The 27,892-nt window shown below is 48.6% G+C and overlaps 2 protein-coding genes across 5 annotated transcripts; both read right to left on the bottom strand.

Moving 5' to 3' along the window:
• Window positions 1–125: 125 nt before the first annotated feature.
• Window positions 126–15,493, bottom strand: ORAI2 (ORAI calcium release-activated calcium modulator 2). Of its 3 annotated transcripts, none has more exons than XM_066333196.1 (4): window positions 13,460–15,493; window positions 11,012–11,057; window positions 8,034–8,274; window positions 126–2,675 (listed from the first exon to the last, which is right to left on the bottom strand). In XM_066333196.1, exons 3-4 carry the CDS (start codon window positions 8,259–8,261, stop codon window positions 2,130–2,132), a joined length of 774 nt encoding a protein of 257 aa, XP_066189293.1. In that variant the 5' UTR covers window positions 8,262–8,274; window positions 11,012–11,057; window positions 13,460–15,493; the 3' UTR covers window positions 126–2,129. The 3 variants fall into 3 exon arrangements, with proteins under 3 accessions (XP_066189293.1, XP_066189292.1, XP_066189291.1); XM_066333195.1 differs by lacking the exon at window positions 13,460–15,493 and adding an exon at window positions 12,831–12,965; XM_066333194.1 differs by lacking the exon at window positions 13,460–15,493 and adding an exon at window positions 12,691–12,955.
• Window positions 15,494–15,630: 137 nt separating this feature from the next.
• On the bottom strand, window positions 15,631–24,128 carry PRKRIP1 (PRKR interacting protein 1). 2 transcript variants are annotated; one of them, XM_066333197.1, is made up of 6 exons: window positions 23,987–24,128; window positions 22,718–22,796; window positions 21,220–21,320; window positions 20,376–20,461; window positions 18,628–18,695; window positions 15,631–16,371 (listed from the first exon to the last, which is right to left on the bottom strand). In XM_066333197.1, the coding sequence occupies exons 1-6, from the start codon at window positions 24,104–24,106 to the stop codon at window positions 16,256–16,258; spliced, it is 570 nt and encodes a 189-aa protein (XP_066189294.1). In that variant the 5' UTR covers window positions 24,107–24,128; the 3' UTR covers window positions 15,631–16,255. The 2 variants fall into 2 exon arrangements, with proteins under 2 accessions (XP_066189294.1, XP_066189295.1); XM_066333198.1 differs by lacking the exon at window positions 15,631–16,371 and adding an exon at window positions 16,596–18,400.
• Between the last annotated feature and the right edge of the window lie 3,764 nt (window positions 24,129–27,892).

The raw sequence follows: 27,892 nt of genomic DNA, 5'->3' as shown, positions 1-27,892 counted from the left end.
TTAAAGGAGAGTGCAAAGTACAGATGAGAGATTCAGCCCATCTGCTCTGACTCTGGCTTCTCAACAGAAATTCTGTTGGTAGAGGAGCCAACACGTGTAGCACTTGGCAGAAAACTCAACTCTGATTCTGTTGTATAAACCTTTTCATTTTTATTATGGTAAAAAGAGGAGGGAGAGCGGGCAGAGTCCTGGGGAGTTCATATGAATTTCAGGACCACCCCACTTCCTGGAGGACATTCCTTGGTTTTTTTTGCATATGCACATGAGTACAGATTAGTCATTTAGCACACAAAGACAAATTTCTTTGCTGCACATCAGCCAATATGGTACATGCCAACTGCAGCAAGAACAGCAGATGAAAGCCACAGACACAGTGCTAAGCAACTTGTTCAGCAACGCTCACATTCACATGTAAACACGAGAGATGAGAGTTGGTTTCCCAAGGCCCTCGCCAGAGAGGAATATTGGGATAGTCTCACCCTGCTGCCCTGGGGTTTGCGTGTACTCACCCTTCTGGGAAGCTGACATGTAATACACTGCCATCAGAGCCCTCAAATCCCAGTGGGATAAGGGCCCAGGGTTAAATAGAACGTTATAAACATCCTCAATGATTCCAGAAACCTATAAGGCCTCGGAGACTCTGAAACTGCAGTTTTGGAGTGCAGAGGAGGAAACCAGCACAGGATCAGGGCCAAGAAAATGTGCTTATGCTTCTTGCAGCCCTGTGTGTCAGAAAGCCTGACTTTCCCTTAAAAGAGCTGATGATTGCAGAACGCTCTTTTGTCTCCACAAAGTTACCAAAAATGAAAAAAAATCATAAAATCGGGTTTTTTTGGTTTTTTTTTTACAGAAGTTTTCACCCACAAGGATGCTATGGAATTTACAAGCTTCTATTGCTAAGCAGCACAGACATGCAAGTGTCATTGTCTCAGCTGCTGAAAAAAGAAATGAGCTCAAAGGAAAGGGATAGCTTTTTAATGGCACACAGCATTCCTGCCAGATCCAGCTCCATCAGGCTCGCCAGGACAGCTCCAGGTTCCAGCAGAGGAGTTGTCTGCTTTGGTAGAGAGGGAGAAGGAAGCATTCATTTCTGACAGAAAAATGCTACAGTCAATTAAAAAAAAGAAAAAAAAACCAAAACAACCTAAAACCCCAAATGATGAAATAACACAGGACTGGGCTTGTTCTCTCCAGCAAACCAGGCAAAAGGCATCACAGCAACGTGCAAATGAAGAAGACACAGTGGCAGATTTCTACAATACTTGCTGTCACTATTTTACCTCCTTGAAACTTGCTTTGTTAGTCCTTCAAAGTCTTGTCTCATTAAATTCCCTGTCACTGTTCTGTTTTAAGAATGTCCTTGTTAAAACTGAAACACCTGTAAGCCTTCCCTGGGCACTCTTGCCTCTTATTGGGAAAAAACACATGATCTTGGCACTTACTCAAACTAAGGTGACAGATGCTGCCGGAGAAAGTACGAGAAAATCTCCCAGCCTCCTGCAATTCAAAATTCTACATCCCAAGCTGTAAAAATATAGTAAAGAATAGCATGAAAAGAACATAAAATCTAAGGGTGTTTTCTTCCTGTTTATGTATTTATGGAATACTTGCTTTGGAACAATGGTGATCAACGTTCTCAGTTTCTGTTGTGCTTTCCTGGATGTCCTTGAGTCAGCTGCAGGTACCCACATTAATCAGCTCTGCTCTAGGAATGAGCTGCCAGTTAATTGTGGCTGCACTGACAGCCAGGGAGTTCTGACATGTAAGACAGGTCCTACACACACACACAAACACACAGATTTTTGGGACAGCAGATGCAGTTTCACTTTTGGCAACAGAATATTGCATTTGTAAAAAATACAGATTTTTGGCTACCAGTGTTAAGGTAGATAAAGTTTTGACCTTGAACACCACGGCAGTGTCAACTTAAGTACCAAGTGTGTGGGACCAGAACCAGGGCAGAGCCCCCAGCACGTGGAACAGCACAAGAACCCCACAGCTAGAAATGGCAGGCAAGTAGCATTTACAGATTTAAGCCTCAAGAAAATCCATCCCTGGTGCGTATCACCAAGCAGCAGACCAGGTATTTTATTTTGCTCTTTGCTCTCTGAGCTGTGTGCAAGGCTCTGTCACACCACCTGCATGCCTCTGTCATGCCCATCTAGCTGCACTTTCAGTTTGTGGAGCTCCTCGATCTCCCGGTTGTGCCGCTCCGTTTTGTGCCGCACCAAGGAGCGGTAGAAATGGATGGTGAAGACGACAAAAATCAGACCCACGGGCACCATGATGATGGTGGACACCAGCGCTGACTGCCACCCTGCGTGGCTGCTGGGCTTCTCCACGTTGGTGGTCTCGTTTTTCAGGATGGAGCCCACTGGCAGGAATTTTATCCAGCACAGGAGCACGACTTCGGCAAGGAAAAGGAGGATTCCCAGGACAGTGGAGAAGCCCCAGGCCAGCTCGATGTAGGGGTGCATGCGCTCGTGGGGGGACTCACTGATGGAGTTCAGGTTGTGGATGTTGCTCACGGCCTCCACGTTGGGCAGGATGCAGGTGCTGATGAGGAGGGCAAAGAGGTGCACGGCCACTAGCACTGTCGTGCAGGCGCTGAAGGCGATCAGCAGCATCTGGGGGTACTTGTACTGCACCTCCAGCTGCACCTCCACCATGGCGACCTGGGGAAGGAACAAAGAGCTTGTCAACACCTGCTGGCTTTCCTCTTCTCAAGGCTTCCAGCCAGGAATACATCTTGATTCAGGAAGAACACCTGAGGTCAAGTACACACTCCAGAGCTTTTTGGAATGGCAGCCCAGATGGATCGCTGCTGTCACCCACGAGGATGCACACGCCGCCTGTGCAGTGGCACTTCTGAAACTGTGGTTTTCTCAAAAAAACTTCTCTCCTTGCCACCACGAGCCACAGGAACTTCCCCAAACCCAGCATACAACAGGAGGAACTCATTAGGTGCCATGTAAGGCTGGGAGGCAGCTAACAGCCTGCTATAACCCACCATCACACCCTCCACTGCCACTCCTTCCTTGTGGCTGCAGCGCAGAAAGTTTCAACTTCAGGCATGTAAAGAAAAGCAAAATCAAGCAGCTCCTCTGGCCAGTGGCCAGCCAGGTTTCACTACCCACCATGGGAAGCACGCAAGCCACTTTACAGCCTAAGTTAACCCATAGTTAAAATAACTGCCTTCTATTCTCAGAATGGTTTACGTTTGTTCTTATTACAAATATGCCCAGCTAAATAACTTTTAAGTTATTTATATCCTCAAATTTGTCCCTTGAGAGGCAATAACTTAGTGATATACCCAGCAGAAGTGGACAGCTACTGGTTTATGGGTGTGCTCAGTAACTCGGGAGTCTCCTTCCCAAAACAAGAGCTATCACACAGCAGGTCTCTAAAGCTATTTTTACTTTAATCAAATAAAGCTTAAGAAGCAGAATGTGTGCAAGAGAGCAGGAGACTCCTTTGAGATCAGAACTGGAGTCTTGTTAACTGGTTTAGCATAAGAATTTTTTTACAATTACTTAAGCTACCCGTGAAGCAAACCAGTACTTCTATGTGGGGGAATCCCTGAAAGGATTGAACAAATCCTTTGAAAGAAAAGACATGAAAGCAGTGGACAAGACTATCAAACATTCCTCTCTAGCAGCTGGCTCGGATCTGTAGCTGCACTTCATGATTTGCAGAGAAGTCTCTTGGCTGCAAGGAAAACCTCTGGTGATCCCAGCTGACCTCCTGTCCAGCACAGCACTGCTTGCTGGAAAGAAGCCCCTCTAAAGAACATCATGAGAAGCCAAAGTTTCAAATCTGCACTCGATTCTGGGACACAGAAGGATTTTGCAGAACTGACTCATGATTATGTTATCCAGACTTCACATGAGACTCCCCTGAGCAGCCATTTCAGGCTCTGTATAATCACCTGCACCACTTACTCCGGTATTACTTGTTCATAATATCATTTAGGCACAGGAAGATTAGAGGTATGCTCATGTTGTCCCTGTTGGAAGCCCTGAAAAAGATTAAAGGGAATGGAAACCAGCTGGCATGACTGCTGCCCTACCTACATTTGCTCTGAAAGCCATCAAATCACAGTCAAGTCTGAACACATTTACCAGCAAACAAGACACAACATGTGTGGAAAATGGTCAATCTCTACAAGTCTGGATTTTATAGCTACATCAACTATTTAAGACATTAGAGACACCATAAATCCTGTGATAGTTCTTGGCCATTCCCAGCCTTCTGTTCTGATCATGAACATGTCAGGGGTTTACCTTTGTTTGTTTTATTAGCTCCTGGTTGCAGTTTACAGTAGTTCTTGTTGTATAGCAGAGAAAATCCTAATACAGGACTGGCTTCACTATCAATTACAAGGTCAATTTAATTAGAGCAGATTTCACGTTGCCTTGTGTATGCTCCCTTTGCAGTTCCCCTTCTATTGATTCGAGAGGGAGGAGATCAGATTTATTCTCTGCTTCACTGTACAATGAATTTGTACAGCACTGTGGTTGCCAGTCACGCCCCATCAGCCAGGAAAACCTGCAGGTACATTGTTCATTATGGGGTGCTGTAATACCCAGAGACACAGCTGAATGGGAATTGTACCTGCATGTCCAATTTATAGCTTTATATTAAAGCTGAAAGCTTGGCTGATGTCAACATATCAATTTCTGCTTGTTATCCTTCACATGAGTAGCACTTTTCAGCTAATTGGATGTTTCCTCCCAGACTAACCTATTCCCCAGGGCGAGCTTCAGCTGTGCAATGTGATGAATTTTTAACACTGACTGATGGCTCAGTAAGAGGTATTTCAGTGAAAAACACCAACAATCCAGATAGGGCAGCAAGGCAGAAAAACAGTTCATTTTAACCCAAACAAGTACTGAAAAGGTGAGTGAGCTCTTATTATTACCCAGCACAGGCTGTCATGTCATTCCCTGACCGGGATAAGAGAAAGAGGACAAGCTGACATAACCCATTTAAAAATCATTAAAAATGCTGCCTAGCCTGTAAAACTATTAATATGTCATGTTTGATACAATTATACTCTTCCATGTAATAGCCCTCTTTATTTTAACCTCTTCCCAGAAGCAACTTTGCAAGGCTGAGCTCTCTGCCAAGCCATGGAATATTTCAGCACAGGCTTAATTTTAAGCTTGAGAATAACCTAGCTGAACTCTGCAATTGCAGGATCAAGGGCTCACAACAATTTAGAATTAAACTGCAATTAAATTACATGCAACGATGGTGGGGTTTAGACCAGTATAGCTCACACTGTCCACAACAAAAATATTATTCATCTTGAGAAATTTTGACCAGGACAGATAATATCAAGAAAAAGGATGACAAACGGCTTAACATAAACCATGACACATTCTCACAGATGGTTTGCCAGACTGTAAAAACAATATCTCCGGTACATCTGTCGGGATTTTTGTTTTGTTTTGGTTTTTTTTTAAATCAAACACATTTCCTGTAGCAATTGGATAAGTATTTAGAAGATGGATTAGCAGTAATAGCTCTTATTTCCATCAGGAAAATTATTAGGGAGGTTTCTTGAGCTCCCTCAATTTCCTTTATTTGCAGCCTCCTCGGGGCAGATGCAGCCGCCCTACAGCTCACCTCCAAGGAGACCTGGCACTGGAATGACCCACACCCTCCTGACCTGCCTCAGTGCTCTGCCAGAAACACCAGGGATGGTAACAAGGAAGGTTTGCATTATTCTGCAGCCTGTCCAGAAGGAGCTGGATCAGAGCCATGGGCTGTTGATTAAATATCTAACAGCTCACAATAATTTCAGCCAATATCGAGCTAGCTTGAATCAAACACACCAACAGGGAAGTAAATAAAGCAATAGCCAAGCCCTGGATGACATTTGTTTACATAGTTAAATGCAGGCTTTGAGGAAACTTTAATAGAATCATGGAATCCTTCAGACTGGAAAACACCTTTAGGATCACAGAATCCAACCACTACACCAGCACTGCCAAGTCCACCACTAAACCATGGCCCTAAGTGCCACGTCTACACATATTTATCTCTAAATAACTTCTCTTCTTTCATCAATGGCCAAAGAGGTGCTCTTACTAGAGAGTAAACATCCGTGTACAAAATTCCTGCTTAGCAGTGGAGAAATAACCCAGGAGGAACAAACACCTCAGCTTTCCAATAAGCTGGGGGAGAAGCTTGCTAATAAAAAGAATTCCTTATTGCAAGAGATTTTATTTCTCAGTTACTGATTTCAGGTCTATTTCTTACAGTTAGGCTGGTGAGCATAATTGACACTACTTACACCTATGTATATTCAACTGCTCTTTAAACAGTTCAAAGAGAATGTAAAACCAGTGGTTAATTTTGTGTGTTTGCCAAGGACTTTCAGCCACTTTCTGCTGTGAGAGCTGAGAAAGCCTGCTTTGTTTTCAGCATGTGGATCAGCCCTGCAGTGTGGGTGGGCTGCAGCCCCTGTGTCTCAGTGGTGCCAGTGACAGCACACCCCAGCAGGGACACCTTGAGTCACCACACTGGTTGATCAGCCCCCAAAAATACAAAATGTTGATTTAATATTTGTGTTAAGGAAAATAGCCACAACAGAACTCCAATAACCAGAGGCACACAGAGCATGCAGGTGAGAGGCTTCTTGGAGTAAGAAAACTCTTGTGTGAAGGAAGTCTATAGGACAGCACCCAGCTTTCCGAAAAAGAGGAGAGACCTTCTGCCCCTGCAGCACACAAGCTTGGTTACAAACCAATACAGACTTTGAGAAAAGCTTTTAAAGGCATGTTTTGCACACAGCCAGTGAGTGGGGAGCAGTGAGAACCCTGTCTCCACTCCAGCCTGCTCCCACTGAAGCCCCCGCCTGCAGCTTTCCAGCTTCACTTTGAGTGACCAACTTCATCATCCCAGGCTGTTGTAATGTTACAGATGATTCATGATCTGGGGGGCTGGGGGAGGAAAAAGCAGCGGAAGAAGCTAAAATAAAACAAGAAAGGCGATCTGGAAAGTTCCTGAGATCTGTCTTTGCCTCCCAGCTTCTGAGCTGAGAGATGAAACATCTTCAGATCATGTCCCACGCCATCCAGGCGCTGCCCTCTGCCCCTCTGCTGACAGACCCCGGGAACAACCAGACCTGCCCACTTCCTGAGCAGGAAACCTCCCCCAAACTAGTTTCAATTCTCACTCCCAGTAAGCAAAAGCTGATGGGAGATAAAGGGGCTCACACTGGCACAGCATGGTGGTGTTCTAACACACAGCTCAGACAGGCCTGAGCACTGACAGGACCGCTGACTGTCTCAGTCTTGTTTATTTGCTCACTTCTGACATGGTTCTGACCTATGCAAATCACTTCCAAATAACACCCAAGCGCTGCACAGCGGAAAGCAAGCACCAGGGATCACTTCCAATAGGCAGCACTGACAAAAATACACCAGGTTTGGCTCCCTGCAGGCTGCAGAGCCCTCTGACACCAGGTCTGAGGCTCAGGGCTCTTCTCACACCTCAGTGGTAGAACACGATCTCCCTGATCGCGCTATGCAAACTTCACTTTGGCAGACTGTGACCCAACCTCCACCTTATTTTAGACACTGTGACCTGAGAAAACACGCAGAGAAATTAAAATAACGTTCAGGACCACAGCAACCACAGGGGCCTGAAAGTGCTCCACACCCAAGAGCAGCCTGCATGAGGGCAGCCAGCACCAGACAGCCTCGGGGCCAAAGGAGGTCCTGGATTGTTTAGCAATGCTGCTGGAGCACTTAGGATCACTCGAAGGTAGGGGATTAGTATTTTTAAAGGGCTGACTTGGGAATGTGTGGGTTGGCTGTTAAATAGCTCATGTATCCCTGCTGCAGTGAGAGCACCAGCCTCAAAATTTGCAGCAGCAGCCAAACAGAAGCCCCCAGGTAGATGCCTCCTGTCTCTTCAGGAAACAACTCCCTGCTTCTTCTCAGGAGGAAAACACCGATTAATAGTTGATTTGAGGCAACCCCAAAACCTTCACAGTTCAAAAAGCTAAAAACACACATTACCATTGCAAATCCAGAGAGGAGAGCAGAGGTTCTGCTGGAGGCTTTCAGTTTGGCTCGGCTCAGGTACAATTTTCTCCAGGAAAGGGCTTGAACAGAGTGGTGGTTGGACGTGACCAATTCCAGGTAACTGCGCCGGACCCAGTCCCGATAATCCATGCCCTTTGTGCCGGGCTCAGAGCAGCAAGCAGGAGTGGAAGGATCCACGGGAACGTTTAATTCAGAGCTCATGATGAGGGAAATGCTGAGGGAACAAAACAGTCATGTTCAAGAGGGGGTGGTGGACAGGATGAGCATCAACTACTGGAAAAGCTGCAGTAGAGCAAAGCTGCCCTTGGCCAGTGGAAAATGATGGACCAAATAACATCACACTTGGAAGACAGAACTCCATAATCCAAAATTGCCAAAATGACCAGGAGAACTAGGAAAGATTACAAAGGTACACCCGGGAACTATTCCAGCAGGAATTCAGAAAGGCTGCACAGCATCTGGATTTTCATTTCAGAGCAGGCACCTCAACTTTGCCCTTGAATTCCTTCTCGCTCATAAAAAATTGTTTTACATAAATACACTTGGCCCCCATCTTATCTTGGGTTTGAGTTGACAGTTCATTTCCCATTGCATCATGGGCTGGCTCCAAATGCATCTCCTTAGAGTACCAAACACCAGTTCGAGGAGTCACTTTTTGCTCCTTCTTTGATTGTAACCATTCCTCCTGGGTTACAATGTGGGGTGTAACCAAACTGCGTATTGTACTCCCATCCACATTATTTCTGAAGAACTGTTAATGGCCTCTTGCAGGAGCTGCACAGAGCACACCCGACCCCCCAGGCTGCAAGCTGGGTGTTAGATAAGGAAAGGAGGCAAACCCTGCATGGCAGGGTGGTGTTCCTTTATCTTCACAAATTAACTCAGCCGCGATAAATACACCCAGCCCACGGGGGTCACCCCTGCCAATGGGCCGAAATGGCTCAACGGCAGCTGTAACGACCCAGGCCATAAAGGGCTCCCCAGAATATCCTGTGACTCATAGGATCACATCATCCCATTGTGAAATTCCCCGCTCTGGGGGAGGTACCGAACCCTCCTGCCGCAATCTGACTGTGTGTTAGAGGACCAGACCATCCACGGGACCACTGCAACCACTGCTTAATCACACTGCAACCACCCTGACCAACACGGGCCGACTTTGTGGGTTTAAGCCAGGTTTTCTGTATCATTGCATCCTTTGTAATCTTTCTATTAAATTGTAACTCCGATCTGAAGTCTGTCTCAAGGTATTTGTGTGGGGGTTAATCTCTCCCCCTGGTTTACTTTCAAACCGGGACACCAGTTTTTCTCAGTTAAAACCAGTGCCCATCAAAGCTCAGTTTTGACGAGCACAGTTCTCCCCCAACTCACAGAGCTGAACGCTGTGTAGGGTTAACAAATCAACTTCCCGAGCTTTTGCAGTGGGAGGTTAAATTTCCTGAGCTGCTCACACTCCATTCATCAGCCACATTTGACCAAGAATCCTGTTCTCTCACTTCCACTGGTGGCTCTGAGCAGAGGGAAAGGTAAAAGCAATTCCAAGGGGGAAAGCAAGTGGCTTCCAGGAAATTCCATCATCTTCAGAGTCAAAAGATTACACTGAGAGACGTATGACAGCAGCAAGAGTATTTCAGGTGGTGGAAGCCTTACAGACCATGTCCCCAGGCTGCGGCCAAATGGTTCTGGTGATCCCCAGACACAAAACATCCACAGAACGTTTTCTGCAAAAATTTCTCAACTCTCACAGACATCTGAAACTAACCCAGCCTTTGAAGAACGGAAACCACAATTCCTTGTTTAATCCTTTCACTCACAACTCCACCACTGAGCTCTGTGCTGGTGGCAGACAGAGACACCAGAGCTGCACCTTCTGGCTATAAAACACTCACTAGCTCCCAGGAGGAGGAGGAGATGCTGCCCAGAATCACACCTGGTGTGGCACTAATTAGTCCCAGCACCACCTCTCAAGGTCACAGGCACCTTTCAGCCCTACCCAGCTCCCCACGTACAGGGGCCACATGGGGACAGCTAATAAAGCCATGACTGCTGGGAGACTTGGAGAAGTGGCAAAGATCAAAAGGACATCAACTGCCCACAGCTCTGAATGCTGTTTCTAAAAGGGAAGGAAGCTGTTTCAGGCACAATAACAAAGAATAGCAAATAAAGCGCTGCAGGTCCTCCTGAACACGGGGGGCTTTCAGTCTCCAGTCCCCTCAGACATAACAAGGATGGCAGCACAGGATGATTCCTGGGCAGGTTTTGAAAAAGCCCTTATTACAGTCTCTGGAACACTCCAGGAAGGCTCCTAACCTGCTCAAGAATTTCCAAAATATTTAGAAGTAACAAAAAAAAACCCCTCCCCAAACAAACAAACAAAAAAGAAAGGCACACTAGAACATTCATGCTATAATAAAAACAAGAAGAGAAGCAATAACAGGGACAAACCTTCCTGCTTGATCTGTGTTTCCAGAAAAGGCAAGAATCACCTATTTCACAGAATAAAAAAAGCCTCCTGGGAGGATAGGAGGAAGAAACAGTCTGTGAGCAGCAAAATTATGTAGCTGTTTCCTGTGACAACATCCTGTGTGGATCCTGCAATGTATAGCATGGAGTGAATGCACTCCCTTTGTCTCCAGCTGGGACAGTGATGGCCTCTACTCCGCCATTTATTTCCATAAAATACTTAGGAACTTTGTATGTAAGAAACTTTGACCCCTGGGTCAAATTCCATTAAAAAGACAAATGAATACAGAGGTTACAGAGAGAGGGCAAGAGAACCCAATCACATCTGCTTCTTCTCTTAGAAAAATAAACTAAAAATACCACAAGGCTGAATTTTCGCTCTGGAGCAGCTCAAGAGATGTTCTCAAATAAGTAAACAGCTTCAGAATGAAATCCATAAACACAAATGTAAGCCAAACAAGCAAGCAGTGCCCGGAAGTCAAACTCACCTTGCTGGCTATGACCATGGAGGGACTGGGTGGAGGGCTCCAAGGGCTGAAACACAAGACCAAAGAACCATTTTACATGCACTGTAGCTGCAGCAGTTTGACTCTGGAAATACTTCTCAGCCTATCTGCATCAGGAGAGGCTTATTCTGGAGATTTCACCTTCCTGCCTTGCAAAGTTAAAGGTTTAAGGTACTTGTTCTTATAGAAATAACTATCCTACAGGGTTTGACTGCACAGGGCTGTTGAGCTCCGGATAGGGAATGAGGAATTCTCCAGGAAACCTTTTCCTCAGGCAGCCCTGGCAAAGTCCATCCCAGCTGTGTCTTCACTCACTTCCAACTGCACCACCGACGCCTCTGACCCCACTTCATCTCACACTGGGAGGACAGAAAGCTCTCTGTGATTGCTCCCTTATGTTGATTTTCTTAACCTGCCAAGTGCTGTCCTTTGGAAAAGGGAAAGCCTTTGCCTCCTCACATCTCAGTGCACGTGTGGGGATTTCTCCACAGCTGGGAACGAAGCCAACACCACCAGGGCCGAGCTGAGTGGATCCCCCTCCCACCCCTGCCGTGCTCAGTCGCCCACAGAGCGCTGTCTCTGCAGCACTGGCAGCTCCTCTGGCGGGTTTTGGGATGCCAGCCCCCTCCTCAGTCCCAGACTGGTGTGCCCCACACCCCCAGACTGATCTGTGGGTTTGTGCCAGTCCCTTCCTTCCCGGTCTAACATTATTCAAACCCCTGCAGGCCATGGCTAAGCCAAATCCCAAGCCCTGTTACTCCACCCCGATGAGCTCAAGCCGTTTTTGCCATGGGAAATCTCTTCTTATGTTCTCTTCTGGCTTGGGACTCCTCCAAGCAGCACTCCCGAGGTGTCCGAGTACCCAGGCAGGGTGTGAGCACCCCACAGCTGTGACCAGCCTTGTGGCAGCTCCCAGGCAGGATGTGACCCCCCGGTATCACCACCAGAGCTGGGATTCTCCTCACAGGGCACCTCCTTCCAGCCACCCTCAGCCATCCTGGGCAGGAGCGATCCCACACAGCGAGGATCTCCCCTCCAACAGCAGCCTCAGACACAGGAACCCTCAAGCCAGGATGGACCCACTCCCAGCGGGCACCTTTCCCTCCAAAGGCAACCTGGAACAGAGGATCTTTCCTAGGCAGGAAACCTCCTACCACTGCATCCTGATCCAGCATCCCAAGGGTCCTCCACAACTCCTCAGGCAGGATGGGATCCAACCCCTCGATCCCATCTTCCAAAAGCACCTTGGGCCAGAGTTTTCTCTGCACCGTACGCTGGAAGTATCTCCCCTCCAGCCCTCCGAGAGCATTCCTGCCCGGATATATCCCGCGGGATCTGCCCAGCCTTCTGCATCCCAGGGCACCTCCACAGCACCGCCGCACAGGACGGGACCCCCTTCTCTGCCCACGGCGGACCGTCCCCGTTCACCCCGTCCCTGCAGGCGCAGGGGACTGCCAGCAGCAGGCAGGATGGGGAGCCCATCCCACCGCCACATCCCGGCACGGGACTCCTCCTGGCGGGGCAGGACGAGGCGCGTTCCCCCCACATCGCCCCGGGCAGGGGAATCCCTGTTCAGGCAGGGTAAAAACAACTCCCCTCAGCACCCCGGGCAGGACGAGACCCCCTCCTCCCGGAGCCCCGCGGGCAAGAGATGCTCCCACCTCTGCAGGACGAGCCCGTCACCCCCCAAAGACGCCTGAGGGGATGCCGCCCGCTGCCCCGGAGCGCGGGCCCCGCTGGGGATGAGCCCCCTGCGGGCGGGATGCGGCCCCGGGAGCGGCGGGGGCGGGCCGTGTCTCACCGCGCTGCTGTCCGGGAGCCGTGCCGGGAGCGGAGCAGGAGAGGAGGGATCCGGAGAGGGAGCGGGAGCCGGAGCCGCCTCCGCCGCTGCCACGGCAACGCCGGGCACCGGCCACGTGACCCGCAGGAAACGGGGGGCCGCGCCGCCACGCCCCCGCACGTGACCGCCCGCTCATTGGCCCGTGGGCGAATGACCACGCCCCCCTCGGCGGCGGGGGCGGGGCCTGGAGACGCGACCCCCGCCCTGCGGCGGCCGGCGCCCCCCGCCCCTCCCGGGAACCGGGGCCGCGCTCGCCCCCTGCGCCCACGGCGGAGCCGCTCGGGGGCTCCGGGGGTCTCTCCGAACGGGGATGGACTCAGCGCTTACAGGGAAAGGGCATCCCCCCGACACGGAGCCCTTCCCGCAGCGCTCGGGGGTCCCGCTGTCAGCATGCATCTGTAGGGCAAAAAAAATGTCTGCGGATCCCTAAAGTCGCAGACGGGCTGAAACCCACCCACTGGTAAAGATGTTAGCGGGTCTGGGCCTTGCGTTATCTTCTAAATCTTGCCACAGAGAAGGTACTGGTGCAATGGGATGCAAATGTGCTTTTATTACAATTATTAATTATACAGCAAAAAGTCGCCACTTACATAAGTCAAAAGGCAGCGCTGCTCTGCCTCCGCCGGGCTGAACCTCCTCCGGCTGAGCACAGGCTCCCTGCGAATCTCCACTGCTATCTCCCTGCACTCCTCCGCTATTGACTCAGCAGGAAATCCTGTATAAACCCATCAAAAGGATAGGGACAGCCTTATGGGAAAGAGAGGGAGTTCCTTCCCTGGAAATGAGATAAAGAAAATGCTGAAAGGCAGCACAATGGGTCAGCTTTATCACAGGGTAATCCCATCTTCCTGGATTCCATTCTGCCTGGGGGAGGGAACAAAGGAAAACAGTTCTTAAAAACCTAATAAAGAGACAGATACACGTTATCCTGAGTGTGCTTTTCACCTCTGAGAGCAGGAATGCCCCTGCTCGGTTTCAGCACAAACACTGCTGCCTCTTGGGGTCTCACATTTGCACAAACACATGTAGAAATGGAACAGAGCAAACTTTAGCCCTTGAGGGTTAATCTCCATCAAAGAAAGGAGAGAGACTCCTCTAGAAAAGAACCCAGAGCACGAATTTAGTGTGTGGAGGTCAAACTCCTTGGCAGTTTCAAGCCTGTAAGTTATTACCGCTTTGTTGGTGCCGCATTTAGAATAGGAAGCAGTTGTAGAGTTGTTCCTGATTTTACTATGCACGGGAGCACTTCCTCTTTTTTACTCCGTGGATGATGTTCTCCCCGTTTTGAGGTCACACAGTATTTGCATTTTATTCTAAACGAAGAAACATCGCTTGAAACCTCCCTCTGAAGTGCTTTGTATTCTCAACGAGCTCGTACTGCCTCAACCAACCACAACACGGCAGAGTGTTTATGGGGAATTCACAGCTACACCTACCAAATGCAGCTCCTACTGCTACACTCAGCCACCCCGGCGAGACAGAGCGTGAGGCAGATGCCACCTTCACCAACTTGCTCTCTTTGCTGTTTATGGATTTCACCTACAAACTCAGCATTCCCAGAAAACACAGCATGAATAATTCACTGTGGGCGTCTTAGGGAGGCAGGATGAGGCCACACAACCTGAATTTGTTCAATCACCAAGACAAACTCGAGTTCACCTTCCTCATGGCTGAGGGAAGCATGTCCTCGCTCAGCAGCATCTGCTCTGCTTAATGCACAATAGCACTTACTCAGCTCAAAGGCCTGACAAGCTCGGAGGCAGAATATCTTTATTTCTCAGTTCTTTGCCCATAAAAAGCCCTCAAGTTTTTGTGGCTCATCCTACAACACAGTATCCAGAGGGTCTGTCTGCCCTGAGGGGGATTCACGGGAAGCAATGCTTGTAACTAATCTCTCCACAGGGAAAATGCATCTGAACAAAACCCTGCCACAACTTGCAGCACCTGCCCCTGTGGAGACTGAGCAGAAAACAGTTCCATGCAGATCTCTAACCTGGGGGGCAGTGGGGATATGGACCTGGCAGGTCATTAGTTATCCAGCTCTGAAGCCCTTGGATTTGTACAGGCGAACTAAACAAAAACATCACTTGCACTTGGTCACATCTGCTTCCTGCCTACCACGGTAATACCATGGAGAAGCCATTACATAAAGCCAGCTCAGACAAAATGCAGGATTTCTGGCAGCACTAGTCAACAAAAGGCAAAATCTAAAAACAGATTCTCCCTTTTTACTGTTTTTGCTTAAAATAATTTGGATTAACCAAGGCTTGAGAAGTAGCACCACATTCTGGATGCAAGGCTCTGGGATGAGCACGTCTGAAAGGCAGCAGGCACTTCTAATTAAAGATACACTGAAGAGACAAAAACCAGAGTTACAAGTAAAACCACCACTGCATATGCTTTAAGCACCAATAAGTAAATATATAGAGAGATGTTATGATTCCTACCAGGGAATCCAAAGTGCAAAGCAGAGCGCTCAAGCAGAGAGAAAGGCAGGTGTCATTGCAGGAAGCTGAGCACAAGCAAGATGATTCCATTCCAAGCCTTTCTGCCACAGGATTCAGAGGCTTTACACACAGTCCTTGGGAAAAGGTATTGTTCCAATTCAAAAGCAAAAAATAAGTCACATGCAGCTAACACCTTTCTCCACATTTTCACGTGTGCCAAGTCACTTCATCTCTTTGTCCCTTCCTGCAGCACTGCAGCATCTCTTTATTTTACTGAAATCCTCTTCCAAAAAGAAAAATAGAAGACAGAACAATCCAACACATCCCTTTTATTAATTTAGAAAACATGGAAGAAAAGCAATAGGGAAAGTTTTAGCATTAAAAAAGGGATCCTGATTAAAAATCTATAGAACTTGTCTAGCAACATAAACTGATTTCTTTGGGTTAGAGATGACCCCATACAAAACCCCAAATGCAGAACACTCACAGTGCAGGAGAGTCTGGCTACAGACCACTTTTCTACTTCAGGTTAAACTCTTCCCCTAGATTCATGTATCCCACTGCTACCAGCTTCAAGATAAGTAGAATACGTAGCCTTCACAGTAATATTTCCCTTAAATGGTAATAGTTGCGTTTTAGCTTTCAGACAGAAAAACACTCCGGGCCATTTCAGAAAGAACTCTAGGGTCATAGAGACTTATGGCTGACTCTTTAGAGCAAACTTAGAGCAGACTGCACAGCAGTTATACAAGCAATTAAGAAAAAAATCTCTTATTTGGCATTTCTCTATCATTTTCTCTCGGGCCTGTGACGTGAAGGCCGTGCCCCGTTAAAGCAGATGTAACGTACGCCAATGGGTTCTGCTTGGCTGAGATGAAAGACTTTCATGCTCCTGAATATCAAGCAATGAACAGTGTTTCCAGCTGTCCCTGGAAGGCCTCATCCTCTTCCCATCACAAAACTTGGCTCTTCAGCATCGTCTTCCTTCTCTTCCTCCTCCTTGCTATCCTCTTCATCATCCTCGCTGCTGCCTTGCTCTTGGGATTGCCCAGGTTCTACAAACACAAACAGGATGAAAGGGTGAGGTGTTCCCACCCGGATTTCTTGTCAAGCATTTCTCAACAAAACATTCTGAGGTGCTCAGCAAATGTGGATTAGGTCAGGCTAATTAGCACGGATGGGTAACGAATTCCCTCGTGTCTTCCTTGTTAAGCATCTCACAACTAAGCAGCCCCAGATACTCAGGGAACACGAATCAGGTTCTATTAATTCTACCAAGTGATGAGGAGCTCAGAATATCAAATTCTCCCTTGGGGAATTCTCTTATCTCCAACGTTACCAAGTCCAGCACTGAGTAACTCCACCTCCTCTGGAACATTATTTCCTTCAAACAGAGATGGTCAAACACTGAGGTGATAGATTGTCTCATTCCCAATCTCACCTCTGCAGGCTGGGATGAACTTTGAAGGATCACACAGAGCACTGGGAAGCCACAGGCAAGAGTCAGAATATTCCTACAACCTATCCAAGTTCACAGAAACTCCACAAGGTGCCATAAACTTTTACAGACTGTTTGCTATACTGCAAGCACAGAAACTCATTAAGATACGCCTTCAAAGAAAACTTCTGAAGTCTGCTAAAAAAACAGGAAACATCTACTAAAAATTAAATAACCGACAATAAAAATGAGGTATGGTATAAAGTGGGGCCTGAATCCAAAAGCCATTTTTCTGCTCTCTCCTGTTCCTCAGGCCCAGTCACACTCTCAGTGTCCTGACCGGTTCATGCAGGATTTAGGCTCAGTGGTCTGATGCCACCGCGTGGTGAAGTGCTGAACTCTGAGCCTTTATTGCGAGTTTCTTCATTAATGCAACCTCAACAGCTGACCTCATTCAGTGCCGACCCTTACTCTTACTGTTTTTACTACAACAAAGATGAAACATGGCAATTCAGAGGTTTAATTTATTCATTCGAAAAGGAAGACAAGTGTTTGCCTGTCATATCCAACAAATACACTTTAATTAATTTGAAAAAAACTCTCAGATCACAACCCAAGGCATGCTAAGCTAAAAAAAGGAAAGGCTGTTCTCAGGAGAGGCTTCTCTCCCCCTGATATTATTATTTTACATAGAGAACCACGGACTGTAAAGAGTTAAGAACTGTGACAAAGTGTTTGGATTCTGTCTTTCAGGAACTTGTGCCAAACAAAACCACTCCAGCCCCACAACTGGTACAGGGCAATCCCATACCACAGTGCCAGTCCCTGATCCAGCTCTCCTCTCTCCCAGCCACTCCCTAAGGGATGGGTATTCTGTTTGCTCACTCAAAATGAACTAAAGTATGTTGACTCATGCTTAAATTCTCCTCCCAGTTACAATTCATAAATGAGTAGCTTTAAAAAAAAATATGTAACAAGACCAAAACAAAACACCCAAAAAATTCACTCTGCTACATTCACTTGCTGTCACCAGTAAAATTAACCTAACAATTTGTCCTCCCGTGTTTACATGGGAGGCTGGCAGTGGTTCAGCTGAAACAGATCCAATTCTGAAAAGCAAAGCACAAATAAGGTAGAACTGTCAGGCAAGTCACTGTTCCAGCAGAATAACCAGAAACTGCTGTAACTTTAAGATTAACCATTTGTGTGCTAATTCACAAGGGACAGCTCTTTGAAAGAGTAAGCCAAAATATACTCACACTGAAAAGAAGCAATTGTATGCAAAAGTTTGAGTAAACAGTTACACTGACACTGCTGAATATTAATTTCCAAGACTGCAGGAGAACTGGGGAAGTCAGTTTTTTTCACCTTTATTTCTATGAAATAAAATAGTCCTGTAGAACAGATGGTACCAAGGTGGCTCAATTTCTTACACATAAAATTATAATTCAGTTTCTTGCTGCCCAAGCTGTGCATTTTTTCCCACCTCTTTCCCCATGCACATTCAAAAGACACTTTAAAAAAGCACAGCCTTGGACAATCCTGCCTTTCTGAGCAGCTGAGGTTCTAAATCTGCAGTTCATCAGAATAGCTGGGGCAAAACATCCACAAACTCAGATTCCAGAGTTTGCTGTCCAAAATTCCCCCTAATAAATGGAAAATATTCACAATCAGCCAAGTTATTTGTAAGATTAAATCTCAACATAGATGGCTTTCAAAGAGGATTTTGAAACATTAGCTAAAATAACAAGCTTAAGCTCAGGCTTTAATCCATGTATTGAGAATGCTTGGGATGGGGGTGGAACAAAACCTTCCAAGCTTCAACAAGGGAACAGAACCAAGTCCTGAGAAAAGTAAACTAAATTTCACTGACCTTTTTCCTGCTTCTTTTGTTCAAGTTTATTTTTCTTAGCTTGCAGTTTCTTCTCTTTTAACTTCTGGCTATAAAGCAAAGAAAAAAGACTCTCTGGCAAATCCAATGTTGTAAAGCTTCTGCACATTCATACACTGATAAAGGACATATTACAGACATCTTGGAAAAGCTAATTTCAGAAGAGAAGTTCAATTTAAATTTGGCCTCAATTGAAAATTCAGCAAGAGCAAACTTAGCACATGATCAAGAGAAACTTTTCTATGTTGTTTTTAGATTAATGGATTTTTTTAAAGTCTTTTATGACTCCACTGCAACCAGAACTATGATACACAAGAATCTCCAAGAACACAGATGGAACAAAAATGAAACTGCCCCCACATTTTAGCTACCTAGGCTAATAAACACAAAGAGAAAATGGTGTTAAAACCCAGACTGCAGAAACTGAAATGGGAGAAAAAAAATGGGGGGGAAAATCACCAGTAATATATACTTTAATTTAAGAAAATAAAATCAGTGCAGTATGCTCTGACCTTCCTCTCTGGCTGTACTTTCTCAGGATGTCAGGCCCTAGGAATAGCACTGGGGGTAAGAAGCAATTTCCATTCATACAACCCAGCTCTCTTTGCCCAGCAAAGGCAACCAGGTAAGTTAATGGCAGATACAGGCAGAGCAGCCTGGCCTTCACGTGCTCCTCTCTCAACAGCAGAACTGAATTCTCCTGAAACAGAGAGGCAGGAACTGTACCTGCTGGGTCAGGACAGAGAAGGGTGGTGAGGGAAGTTAGAGGGGCTCCTGCAGGCCAAAGCCACACCATTAGAGCATAGCAGGGGGACAAGGAGGTGTTAGTGTTTAGGCAGCATCTGCTGTTGGAACAGTTGTTCTCCATCTCAGCCAGGGAAGAGGCAGCAGGCCAGATCTGACTTGCTGGCCATCTGTTGGACCACATTAAATTAAACTAAGATGGCAACAGTGTTTGTGTTGTGCACTTTTGTGTTAACATGGCAGTGAGTCACTTTGCACAGGCCTTTCCACAGCAACTCTCAGCCACAGCATGCAAAGCAGCGAGGGAGAGGCTGCTCAGGGTCAGACCCTGGGAAGGAGCAGAGCCACGAATCCCTGCTGTTTCTGAAACCTATCCTGGACACAGAGAGTGGGATTTAAATTCTTGTGTCACTGCACTACAATGCTCAGGCTATTTCTCGAGAGCACCAATCTTGTAACAGTTTCATTTTGCCTAAAATTTAAGAGAAAGATGGATTTAATATTTTTTTAGTATTTCCACCTAACTTATTAGACTTGGCCTGCCAGACATTTCAATGGGGTAGGCAGAAGCAGCCTACCCATGAAGCAGCACCCAGGTTTGCATTGAAACTGCTTGGTATCAAATAATTCAGACATAAACTTAAGCCAGATATAGACACAAACCTTTCCTGACACTGTTAAAACAAATATGCAGCAAGGCATGTTGCAGTCAAGACCACAGTGTCAGCAAAAGCAGCTCAACCAGTCCAAAGTTATCCTGCAAGCAACGGCACAGAAAAGAAACCACCCCAGCAAAGCCTGTCAGGTTTACAGCTACCTTTGGAAACCAAACATTGACACTGACAAATTTAATTTCCACAGCCAGACTTCCCAGCTGATAGATGCAGACACAGAATGACAGTGTTTATCCAGAGCATGCAGCTACAGATGAGGCACAGGGAGTGAGGGTTTCCATGTCAAGCCTCCTGGGAAAAATCTGCCCTTACCGCTTCCTTCTGCGTTTTGCTGTTTGCTCTTCTGCAACCATCTTATTCCTCTCCAGTTTCTTCTGGAATTCCTCATCTAGTCTTTGCTGTAATTGATCACATGTCATACTTTGGTCACAATCTAAATTAAAATACTTCTTTTAAAAGTCATGTCCTTTTAGGGAGAAGTCTTTTAGCAAAATACAGAAGGGAGCTCTGCCAGATTTTGTCTGGCTTCTTTATACAAAGCCACGTTCCCAGGGATGGCTCCTGTACAGACAGCATTTTTAACCTGCAACCTGAGCCAAACATTGAAACCTTCTGAGGGAGGAATCCTCACCAGAGCAGATGAGCGAGGTTGGGCTTCTGCCCTAATGAATGTTTCAGTAAAAACAAATGATTAATTGGGGACACAAACATTAACATATGGACTCATCTCGGCCAAGAGAGAGTATATCAGTAGTGTTTTCTAAAAGAGGGGGTATTCTCCTCAATCAAGACTTAAAAGAAACATCTTGACTCTGTGCACAGGCACCCTCTTTGTTTCTGTCTGTGCAAGACAGTGTTATCAGGGATTTCTAGCTTTTAAAGCATTTTCAAGCCAGCCTGAGAACACACACATTCCCATGAGGCCTTACGGTGTGCCAGGACCCCAGGGAACACAGGAGATGGAGCATGTCTGACACAAAGCACCAAATGTTTCAGTACTGACACAGACACCACGGATCACACACTCCTACAGACTCCTCTGACAAGGGGTGGCTCAGAACGGAATTATTTGTACATGACTTTCAAAGAAAACACAGATTTGCAACAAACAACAAACAGTTGGGGGTGGGGGGGAGTTATAGAGAGTTGTGCTGACCTTCTCAGCCATGGCATCCATGAAATCTTGCCTCTGGTACTCTCTCCGACGGAGGTGCCGGTACACGTGGAACTCTCCACTCCCAGCTCCAGCACTGGAACCTGCAACAAGGAAGAGTTCAGTCTGCTGGGAAAGGAGCTAAACACTGGCTCCCAAACCACTACAGCTGGATGCTGAGGGATGGGACACAGGAAAGGGCACTGGCAGATGAAAATCTACCCACATCCAGCACACAGAGTGTGTCACCATTTTAACCTCAGCTGCCAACCAAAAGCCAGAGTGAGCTGCAAACCCACACACTTTTGGGTCACTGCAGGTGCTACAATTACCCCCCTGGAGAGCTCACTCTGAGCTGCACATCAAGGCAGCAAAGAGCTGGAGATAAAATGCACTCCCCAATCTCTTACAGGCAGAGGTGAGCTACGATACCCTGCTGATGCTGCTTCCAACTAACTTTCACCATTTCTCAAACACAAAATAGAGGTCAACAGAAAGAAAGCTGGTAAAAGGTGATATTGTACTTTCCCACACAAGACAGATCCACTGACAGATTTTAACTGTTTCTTCATAAATTAAATCCCTACAGCTCTCTCTTCCTGGCATGCTGAAGGCCTGCAGGAGCTTTAAGCACTGTGCTTCACTCTTCCCCTGTCTCCTGAGCCCTTTCTCAAGGGAAAACAGGAATACAAGCCTCAAAGAAGACACCTAATTAAAACCCAGCAGCTGAGACTGCAACAGGGGTGCTCTTGATACCAAGAGTCCCAGCATGTTAGGTACTCCCAGAAAAACAAGACAATTTAACCCAAGCACACAGCAAAGCTATCTGAAAAAGCCATGAGAGAATTCATAATTCATAAGCAGATTTTATTCAGAAGCGTATAAAAACTTGAGTCCGAGATCAATTATTCTGAAATAAGAACAAGGCAACCTCTAGAAAGGATGGAGGTCTCAAAGAAAGACAGAACTGCTACAACGCAGCCAGTTTATACTACAGCTACTACATTTAATCCCTGAAGGGAGAATTAAAGTGTACACAGAGTGCTTGGGTCAGGGTCCTGGCACAGCTGCCAGCTCCCTACCTGAGCCCACAGTCACACCTGCTGCACGTGCCTGCTTCTCACAGCCTGAGATTCAGACTCAAAGCAGTCAAAAGAAGGACTTCATACTGCCAATCTTCCAGAGCACTCTCAGATCCATGGAGAGGACAGATTTACTCATCATTTACTTGTCATCACCAGAGCAGCAGCTTATTGCACTGCAGGCAGCCCACGTGCTGCAGTGCCATGGGCTTTGTTCTCTCTGCATTCTGACAGCCAGCAGAAAAGTGGAACCAGAGAACCAAATAAAACTTGAAAAAAATCAGCCCTCAAAGCATATTTCACACCTCTTTTCTGCAGCAAAATCAGCAGCAGAAAACCACCTCTGTCCGTCCCTGCTAAACACTTTTCTAAGTTAACTGTGGCTGACCCCAGAGTTATCTGAAGAACAGAATCTTTACCCATGACATCTCTAACGAACTCCGGGGGAGGCCGTGGTGCCCATTCATTCAGTTTTTCAGGAATTGGTACAGTCTTTTCCTGCAAGAACAAACCAACCAGCCATCAGTATCTTCCAGGAGCAAAGTCTGCAATTTTAACACATTGCTGAAAGGCAGGATACTTCTGACAACAGCCTCTTCCACCAACTGACAGATCTCAGAGGGAGCATAGCTGCAGCAGTTTCTTCACACACAGGGATCAGCAGCAGGCAGAGGAGGAGAATCAGAAGGGATCCTCTCTGTCCCTCACATTCAGGCCTGCAGGTCAACAAACCTCAGGAGAATTAGGAGTGTCTGTGCCTCTTTTCAGCACGGGAACTAGAAGGAAGCATGTCAGCACCTCCAAGCACTCGCAGGAGCTGAATATAATTCCACTCCCAGTAGTCTGGGAAACGATGAAAGGTATTTGTGCACCTTCCATGCCACAGCTAGAGGACGGGGAAGAGCAGGGGAGGGAGAACATATGGTGCAAGGTCAGAGGAAGAACATGGTGCAGGAAAGTCTCAGCCTGCTCCAGCACGCATAGAGCAGGGGGTGAGAGTCTCCTCCTGGCAAAAACCTCCTCAGGAAAGGATCAAAACACTCACTTAAAGAGGACCGGGGTCATGCTCCCGCACATTAAAAGCAGTGGACAGAGGAAAGACCAGCGTGCAGGGCACTGAGGGGCCCCTGGGTTCCCAGAGAAGCGTCTCTCTCCCCACAGCATCCCAGAAGAGAGGCTCCTTCTCCCCCACAGCAGTACAGTGTGTGGGGTGTCAGTCCCTCTCCCCTTGAGGACCCGGCAAGGAGGAAGGCGGCGTGTGTCGATCCCGTCATGGAACCGGGAAGGATCAAGGGGGGGCTGGTCCCTCTCTCCCCACAGACCCCGGGAAGGGGGTCTCGGTTCCTCTTCCCTTACGGACACGGAGAGGAGAAAGGGCGGGTTGGTCCCTCTCCCCTCACGGACCCCGGAGGAGGGGAAAGGAGGTTTTAGTCCCTCTTCTCTCACAGAGCCAGAGGTGGGGATCTCGGCGTCCTACTCCCCTCACAGACACCGAGAGGGTCTCAGTGTCCCTCTCCCCTCACAGACACCGAGGGTGGGGCGCTCGATGGCCCTCTGCCCTCACAGACCCAGGGGGTTGGGTGGGGGTCTCTCGGTGTCCCTCTCCCCTTTACGGACCCCCGGGGGAGGGTCTCGGCGTCCCTCTCCTCTCCCGCCGCCCCGGGCCGTGCCCCGGCAGGTGCCCTCACCGGGTTTCTCATGAGGCGCTCGAGGCGGAGGCGCTGCTCCTCGGCCGCGCTCCGGGGGATGACGAGCGGCTGCGGCTCCTTGCGGGGCCGGGGCGGCCGCGGGGCCGAGGGCGCCGCCATGTTCCGGCCCTGGCCGCGCCCCGCCCCCGTGACGTCACGGCGCGCGACGCGGGCGGGCCCGTGATGGCGGGTGCGGGGAGGGCAGCGGGGAGGCGGGATTGTGTGAGGGGCCTCAGCGCAAACAGAGCCACGGAGTTGGGTCCGTGACGGGACAGGGACACCGGGGAAACACCGAGGAGATCGTCGAGCCCAACTTCTGCCCTGTCACCACCCTGTCACCCAGAGCACAGAGTGCAAAAGTCGTTCTTGAGCGCCCGTGTGGACGGTGACTCCACCACCTCACTGGGCAGCCTGTGCCAATATCTAATCACCCTTTCTGTGGAGAAATTCCTCCTCCTAATCCGTACCCTGCAGCCTGGACAGAGGCTAAGGGCAGAGTCACCAGACTGTATGGTTGGAAGGGCCCAAGCCCCCTGGCAAGGCAGGGTCACCCAGAGCAGGTGACACAGGAACGTGTCTAGGTGGACAAGGAGACTCCATGGTCTTCCTGGACAGCTTGTCCTAGTGCTCTGCCACCATCAATGGGATTCTTGGAAGGCACAGAATCACAGAACAATGGTTCAGGTTGGAAAGGACCATTGGGGTCACCTAGTCCACCTCCCTGCTCCAGTATGGTCCCCTGAGTGTGCCATTCAGGGCTGTGTCCAGAGGTCTTTTGGGTGACATTCCACACCCTCTCTGTGCAGCCTGTGCCAGTGCTTGATCACCCACACAGTCAAGTTCTTCCTCACAGAATCACAGGATGGTTTGGGTTGGAAACGACCTAAAAGATCTTCCTATTCCAACCCCCTGCCATGGGCAGGGATGCCACCCACTAGACCATGCTGCTCTGAGCACTGCCCTACCTGGTCTTGAACATTTCCAGGGATGCAGCAGTCAAAGATTTTCAGGGCTGTCTGTGTCGGAGTAACACCACTTTCACAGCAAAGAATTTAATCCTAATAACCTCATCTAAACCCAGTCTTTCAGTTTGAAGCAGTTCCCCCATTTGTCACTACAAATTTGTGTTCAAAGTCCTTCTTCATCCTTCTGTCCATTTGGAAACTGAAAAGCCACAATTAGGTCACCCCGAAGCCGCCTCTTTTCCAGGCTGAGCAATCCCCAATTCTCTCAGCCTTTCCTTGTAGGAGAGGCGCTCCACCCCTGCAGTCATCTGGTTTGTCTTCTCTGGGCTCACTCCAACAGGCGCCTGTCTCGTTTTTGGGTGGAACTGCCCGTGCTCCAGCCTCTCATGCCATGGCTCAGCACCACTGAGGAGGGCCTGGCTCCAGCCTCTGACACCTCCCTGAGACACTCAAAACCTCAGATACAACTCGTTCCCTGCATCATTCCTGCCATGTCCCAGCTGTAGCCGTGCATCCTGTTCCTGCCCAGGCTGTGTTTGCTGAGCTCTGATGTCCCCTGTCCCCTCAGGCACGTTCCCAGGGCTGCACTCTGTCCCCAGCAAGGCCGCAGTAGCGAGGCAGCTCCGGCATCTGCCGCTCTGTCCGGGCCGAGCCCTGAGCAGGATGAAAATTCAGTGTGCTTTTCACCGGCACCCTGAGCCCTGCCAAATCCCTTCCCCGTGAGGGTGTAAGCGATACAGCACTTCCTGGTGCCCCCGTGGCAGGCTGCCCACGCCATCTGTTCGTGTCACTTTGGTCATTAACCAGCGCGGCCCACGGGCTTTGTCCGCTGACAGTGATGGACGGCAGCGCCGCTCCCCACAGCACGGCCCTGCCGGGAGATGTGGGCAGGTAGCAGAGGGCAGGGATGCTGTGCTGTGTTTGCATCCACACTCACACCTGGGATTTGCAGGAGCAGTGAGGGCTGTACAAATCCACGTTTGCCTGACGGAGCTGGAGGAAGCCATGGCGGGGAAGAGGAGCCGGAGCTGGCTGCAGTACAGGCCTCCGCTGCAAAGCCAAATTTCGTTTCGAGTTGCTGTGGCCCTACAGAAATGGCATGGCATGTGCTGGGGCTGTGTGTGCGTCACAGAATTAGCCAGTAAAGGTCAGCTGCAATGGAAGAGGGGCATAAGCCTTTGTGCAGTTTATGGAGATAAGCCAGAGCCGGGAAGTTGGGCTCTGGATTTCAGACAGCTTCGTGCTGTGCATGTGGAGAGGGTGACAGAAAGGGGAACAGAGAGGTAGGGAATGGCTCCTTCTGAGATTTACAGTTCATTTGTATGGCCTGAATTTATTAAGCCTCCATTCTCTTCTCCTTTCTGTGGAGAAAATCGGAGCTGATCCTCAGGTTCAGCCCTATGTTTACAAAAGACTTTTCAACCTCCGCCGAGGTTGCTATGGAAATCACACTAGTTTGTGTCTCGTGTTTGTCTTACCAACCTGATTTGTAAAAGAATGGTGTGAATTTAGTGCTGGCTGAGTTCCCAGCTGGCCGCTGGTCCTGGAAGGCATCCTTGCAGTCTCAGCCCTGGCTGGAGCAATGCAAACAGCTTCCTCCCCGCTGTCTGCCAGCTCCCTGGCTCCTGTGCCTGCTGCTCTCCCAGCCTTGGGTCGTCTTCAGCCCACCAGGACAGAAACCATCCAGTGCCAGGCTGGACTCAGCCCTGCCAGGGAGACACCAGCTCTGTTCAAGAGGCCACAGCAGGTCCCCTGTGCCCTCTCAGTCACCACAGACTGTTTTACAAAGCAGAATTGCTGCAAACCGATTTGAGTTTCGTCTGCTGAGTCCTAAGCACAACTAATCCCTAACGTTTCACCCTGTTTCTTCCTCACAGCCAGCTCTCCAAACACACAGCTCCCCACGGCAGGGCTGTGAATGATGAGCTGCCAGGACATGGCCCTCCCGTGCCAGTCCCCATGGGAGGAAGGCAGGATGGCAGCCTGAGGGCTGCAGGGAGCAGCTGGACTCACTTGCCCAGAACGTGGCTCGTTCCAGCCACAGCTCAGGAAACAAACAGGCAGCTGCCTGTCATCCAGCAGAGCCCTGGCAAACCGTGGGGAAAGAGACCTGGGAACATCTCACTCTCAAACTACACGTTGAGGGAGTTGGTGCAGACTCTTGATGTATTCTGCACGATTTACTTTTAAAAAATCGGGGGGGGGGAAGGCAGTTACTTAGGTCATTCAAAAATAAAAAGTATTTCATCAAAATGCAAACCCCACAAAATCAGAGTGCGGGGCTGAGAGCTGGGCAGGACTGGGCTTACTGAGGTCAGCGGATTTGCATTAGAAAAGGGTCGTGTTTTCATAGGTCAGTTCGAACCAAACAACAAAACTAGGCTCCCTGATCTTTATCAAAGGATCTCATTTGTGTTCCTGAAGAGTTCTTTTACCAAAGGCATCCTTCTGGAAGGATCTGCACTGCAGTCCTTTGCTGAGACAGACCCCGCACGTCAGGCAGGAGCAGCCGTGGAGCTCCAACACCCACGTGAAACGTGGGCAGCTGCGCTGCTGAAATCTCTTTGCATTTTTGTCCTGTTCACGCAATGTGCCAGGGCACTGCTCAGCACCAGCATCCCTGCAGACCAGTCCAGCATTCCCGCAGCCCAGTTCTTCTCCAGCCCCGGGCAGAGGGCTGGCATGGAATCCAGCCCACACGCTAAGGCTGCTGTCCCTTTATTTCACCATCAAATCTCTGCGTTAGATGCTGTTTTGTCCTGCCCCTGCCCTTCCAGACACCCTGTGAAAGGAAAGGGATGTTTTCCAGCAAGGCCGATGCTGTAATTAGTCAATTTGCTAATAAGCTGAGGTGTGAACGGCTTTCTGTGAGGCAGGAGGAGCAGCTGTCCCGAAGGCACAGCCCTCAGTGTCACCTCCCCAGCTGCCCAGCTCCTGATGG

Source organism: Sylvia atricapilla, chromosome 20 (genome assembly GCF_009819655.1).
Source record: "Sylvia atricapilla isolate bSylAtr1 chromosome 20, bSylAtr1.pri, whole genome shotgun sequence".
NCBI classification, from domain to species: domain Eukaryota; kingdom Metazoa; phylum Chordata; class Aves; order Passeriformes; family Sylviidae; genus Sylvia; species Sylvia atricapilla.
Note: the sequence above shows the minus strand (reverse complement) of the source record. Positions and strands in the feature narration are given on the sequence as shown.

What these genes read in the sequence shown, in the direction of transcription:
- ORAI2 (XM_066333196.1), bottom strand. Translation starts at nt 8,261, where the DNA reads ATGAGCTCTGAATTAAACGTTCCCGTGGATCCTTCCACTCCTGCTTGC. An exon ending in TCCTCTCTGGATTTGCAATG is followed by an intron (nt 2,676 to 8,033) that starts GTAATGTGTGTT and finishes TTCCTTCCCCAG; the next exon opens with GTCGCCATGGTGGAGGTGCA.
- PRKRIP1 (XM_066333197.1), bottom strand. Translation starts at nt 24,106, where the DNA reads ATGGCGGCGCCCTCGGCCCCGCGGCCGCCCCGGCCCCGCAAGGAGCCG. An exon ending in GTTCGTTAGAGATGTCATGG is followed by an intron (nt 21,321 to 22,717) that starts GTAAAGATTCTG and finishes TCCTTGTTGCAG; the next exon opens with GTTCCAGTGCTGGAGCTGGG. An exon ending in ACAAAAGAAGCAGGAAAAAG is followed by an intron (nt 16,372 to 18,627) that starts GTCAGTGAAATT and finishes TTGTGTTTGTAG; the next exon opens with AACCTGGGCAATCCCAAGAG.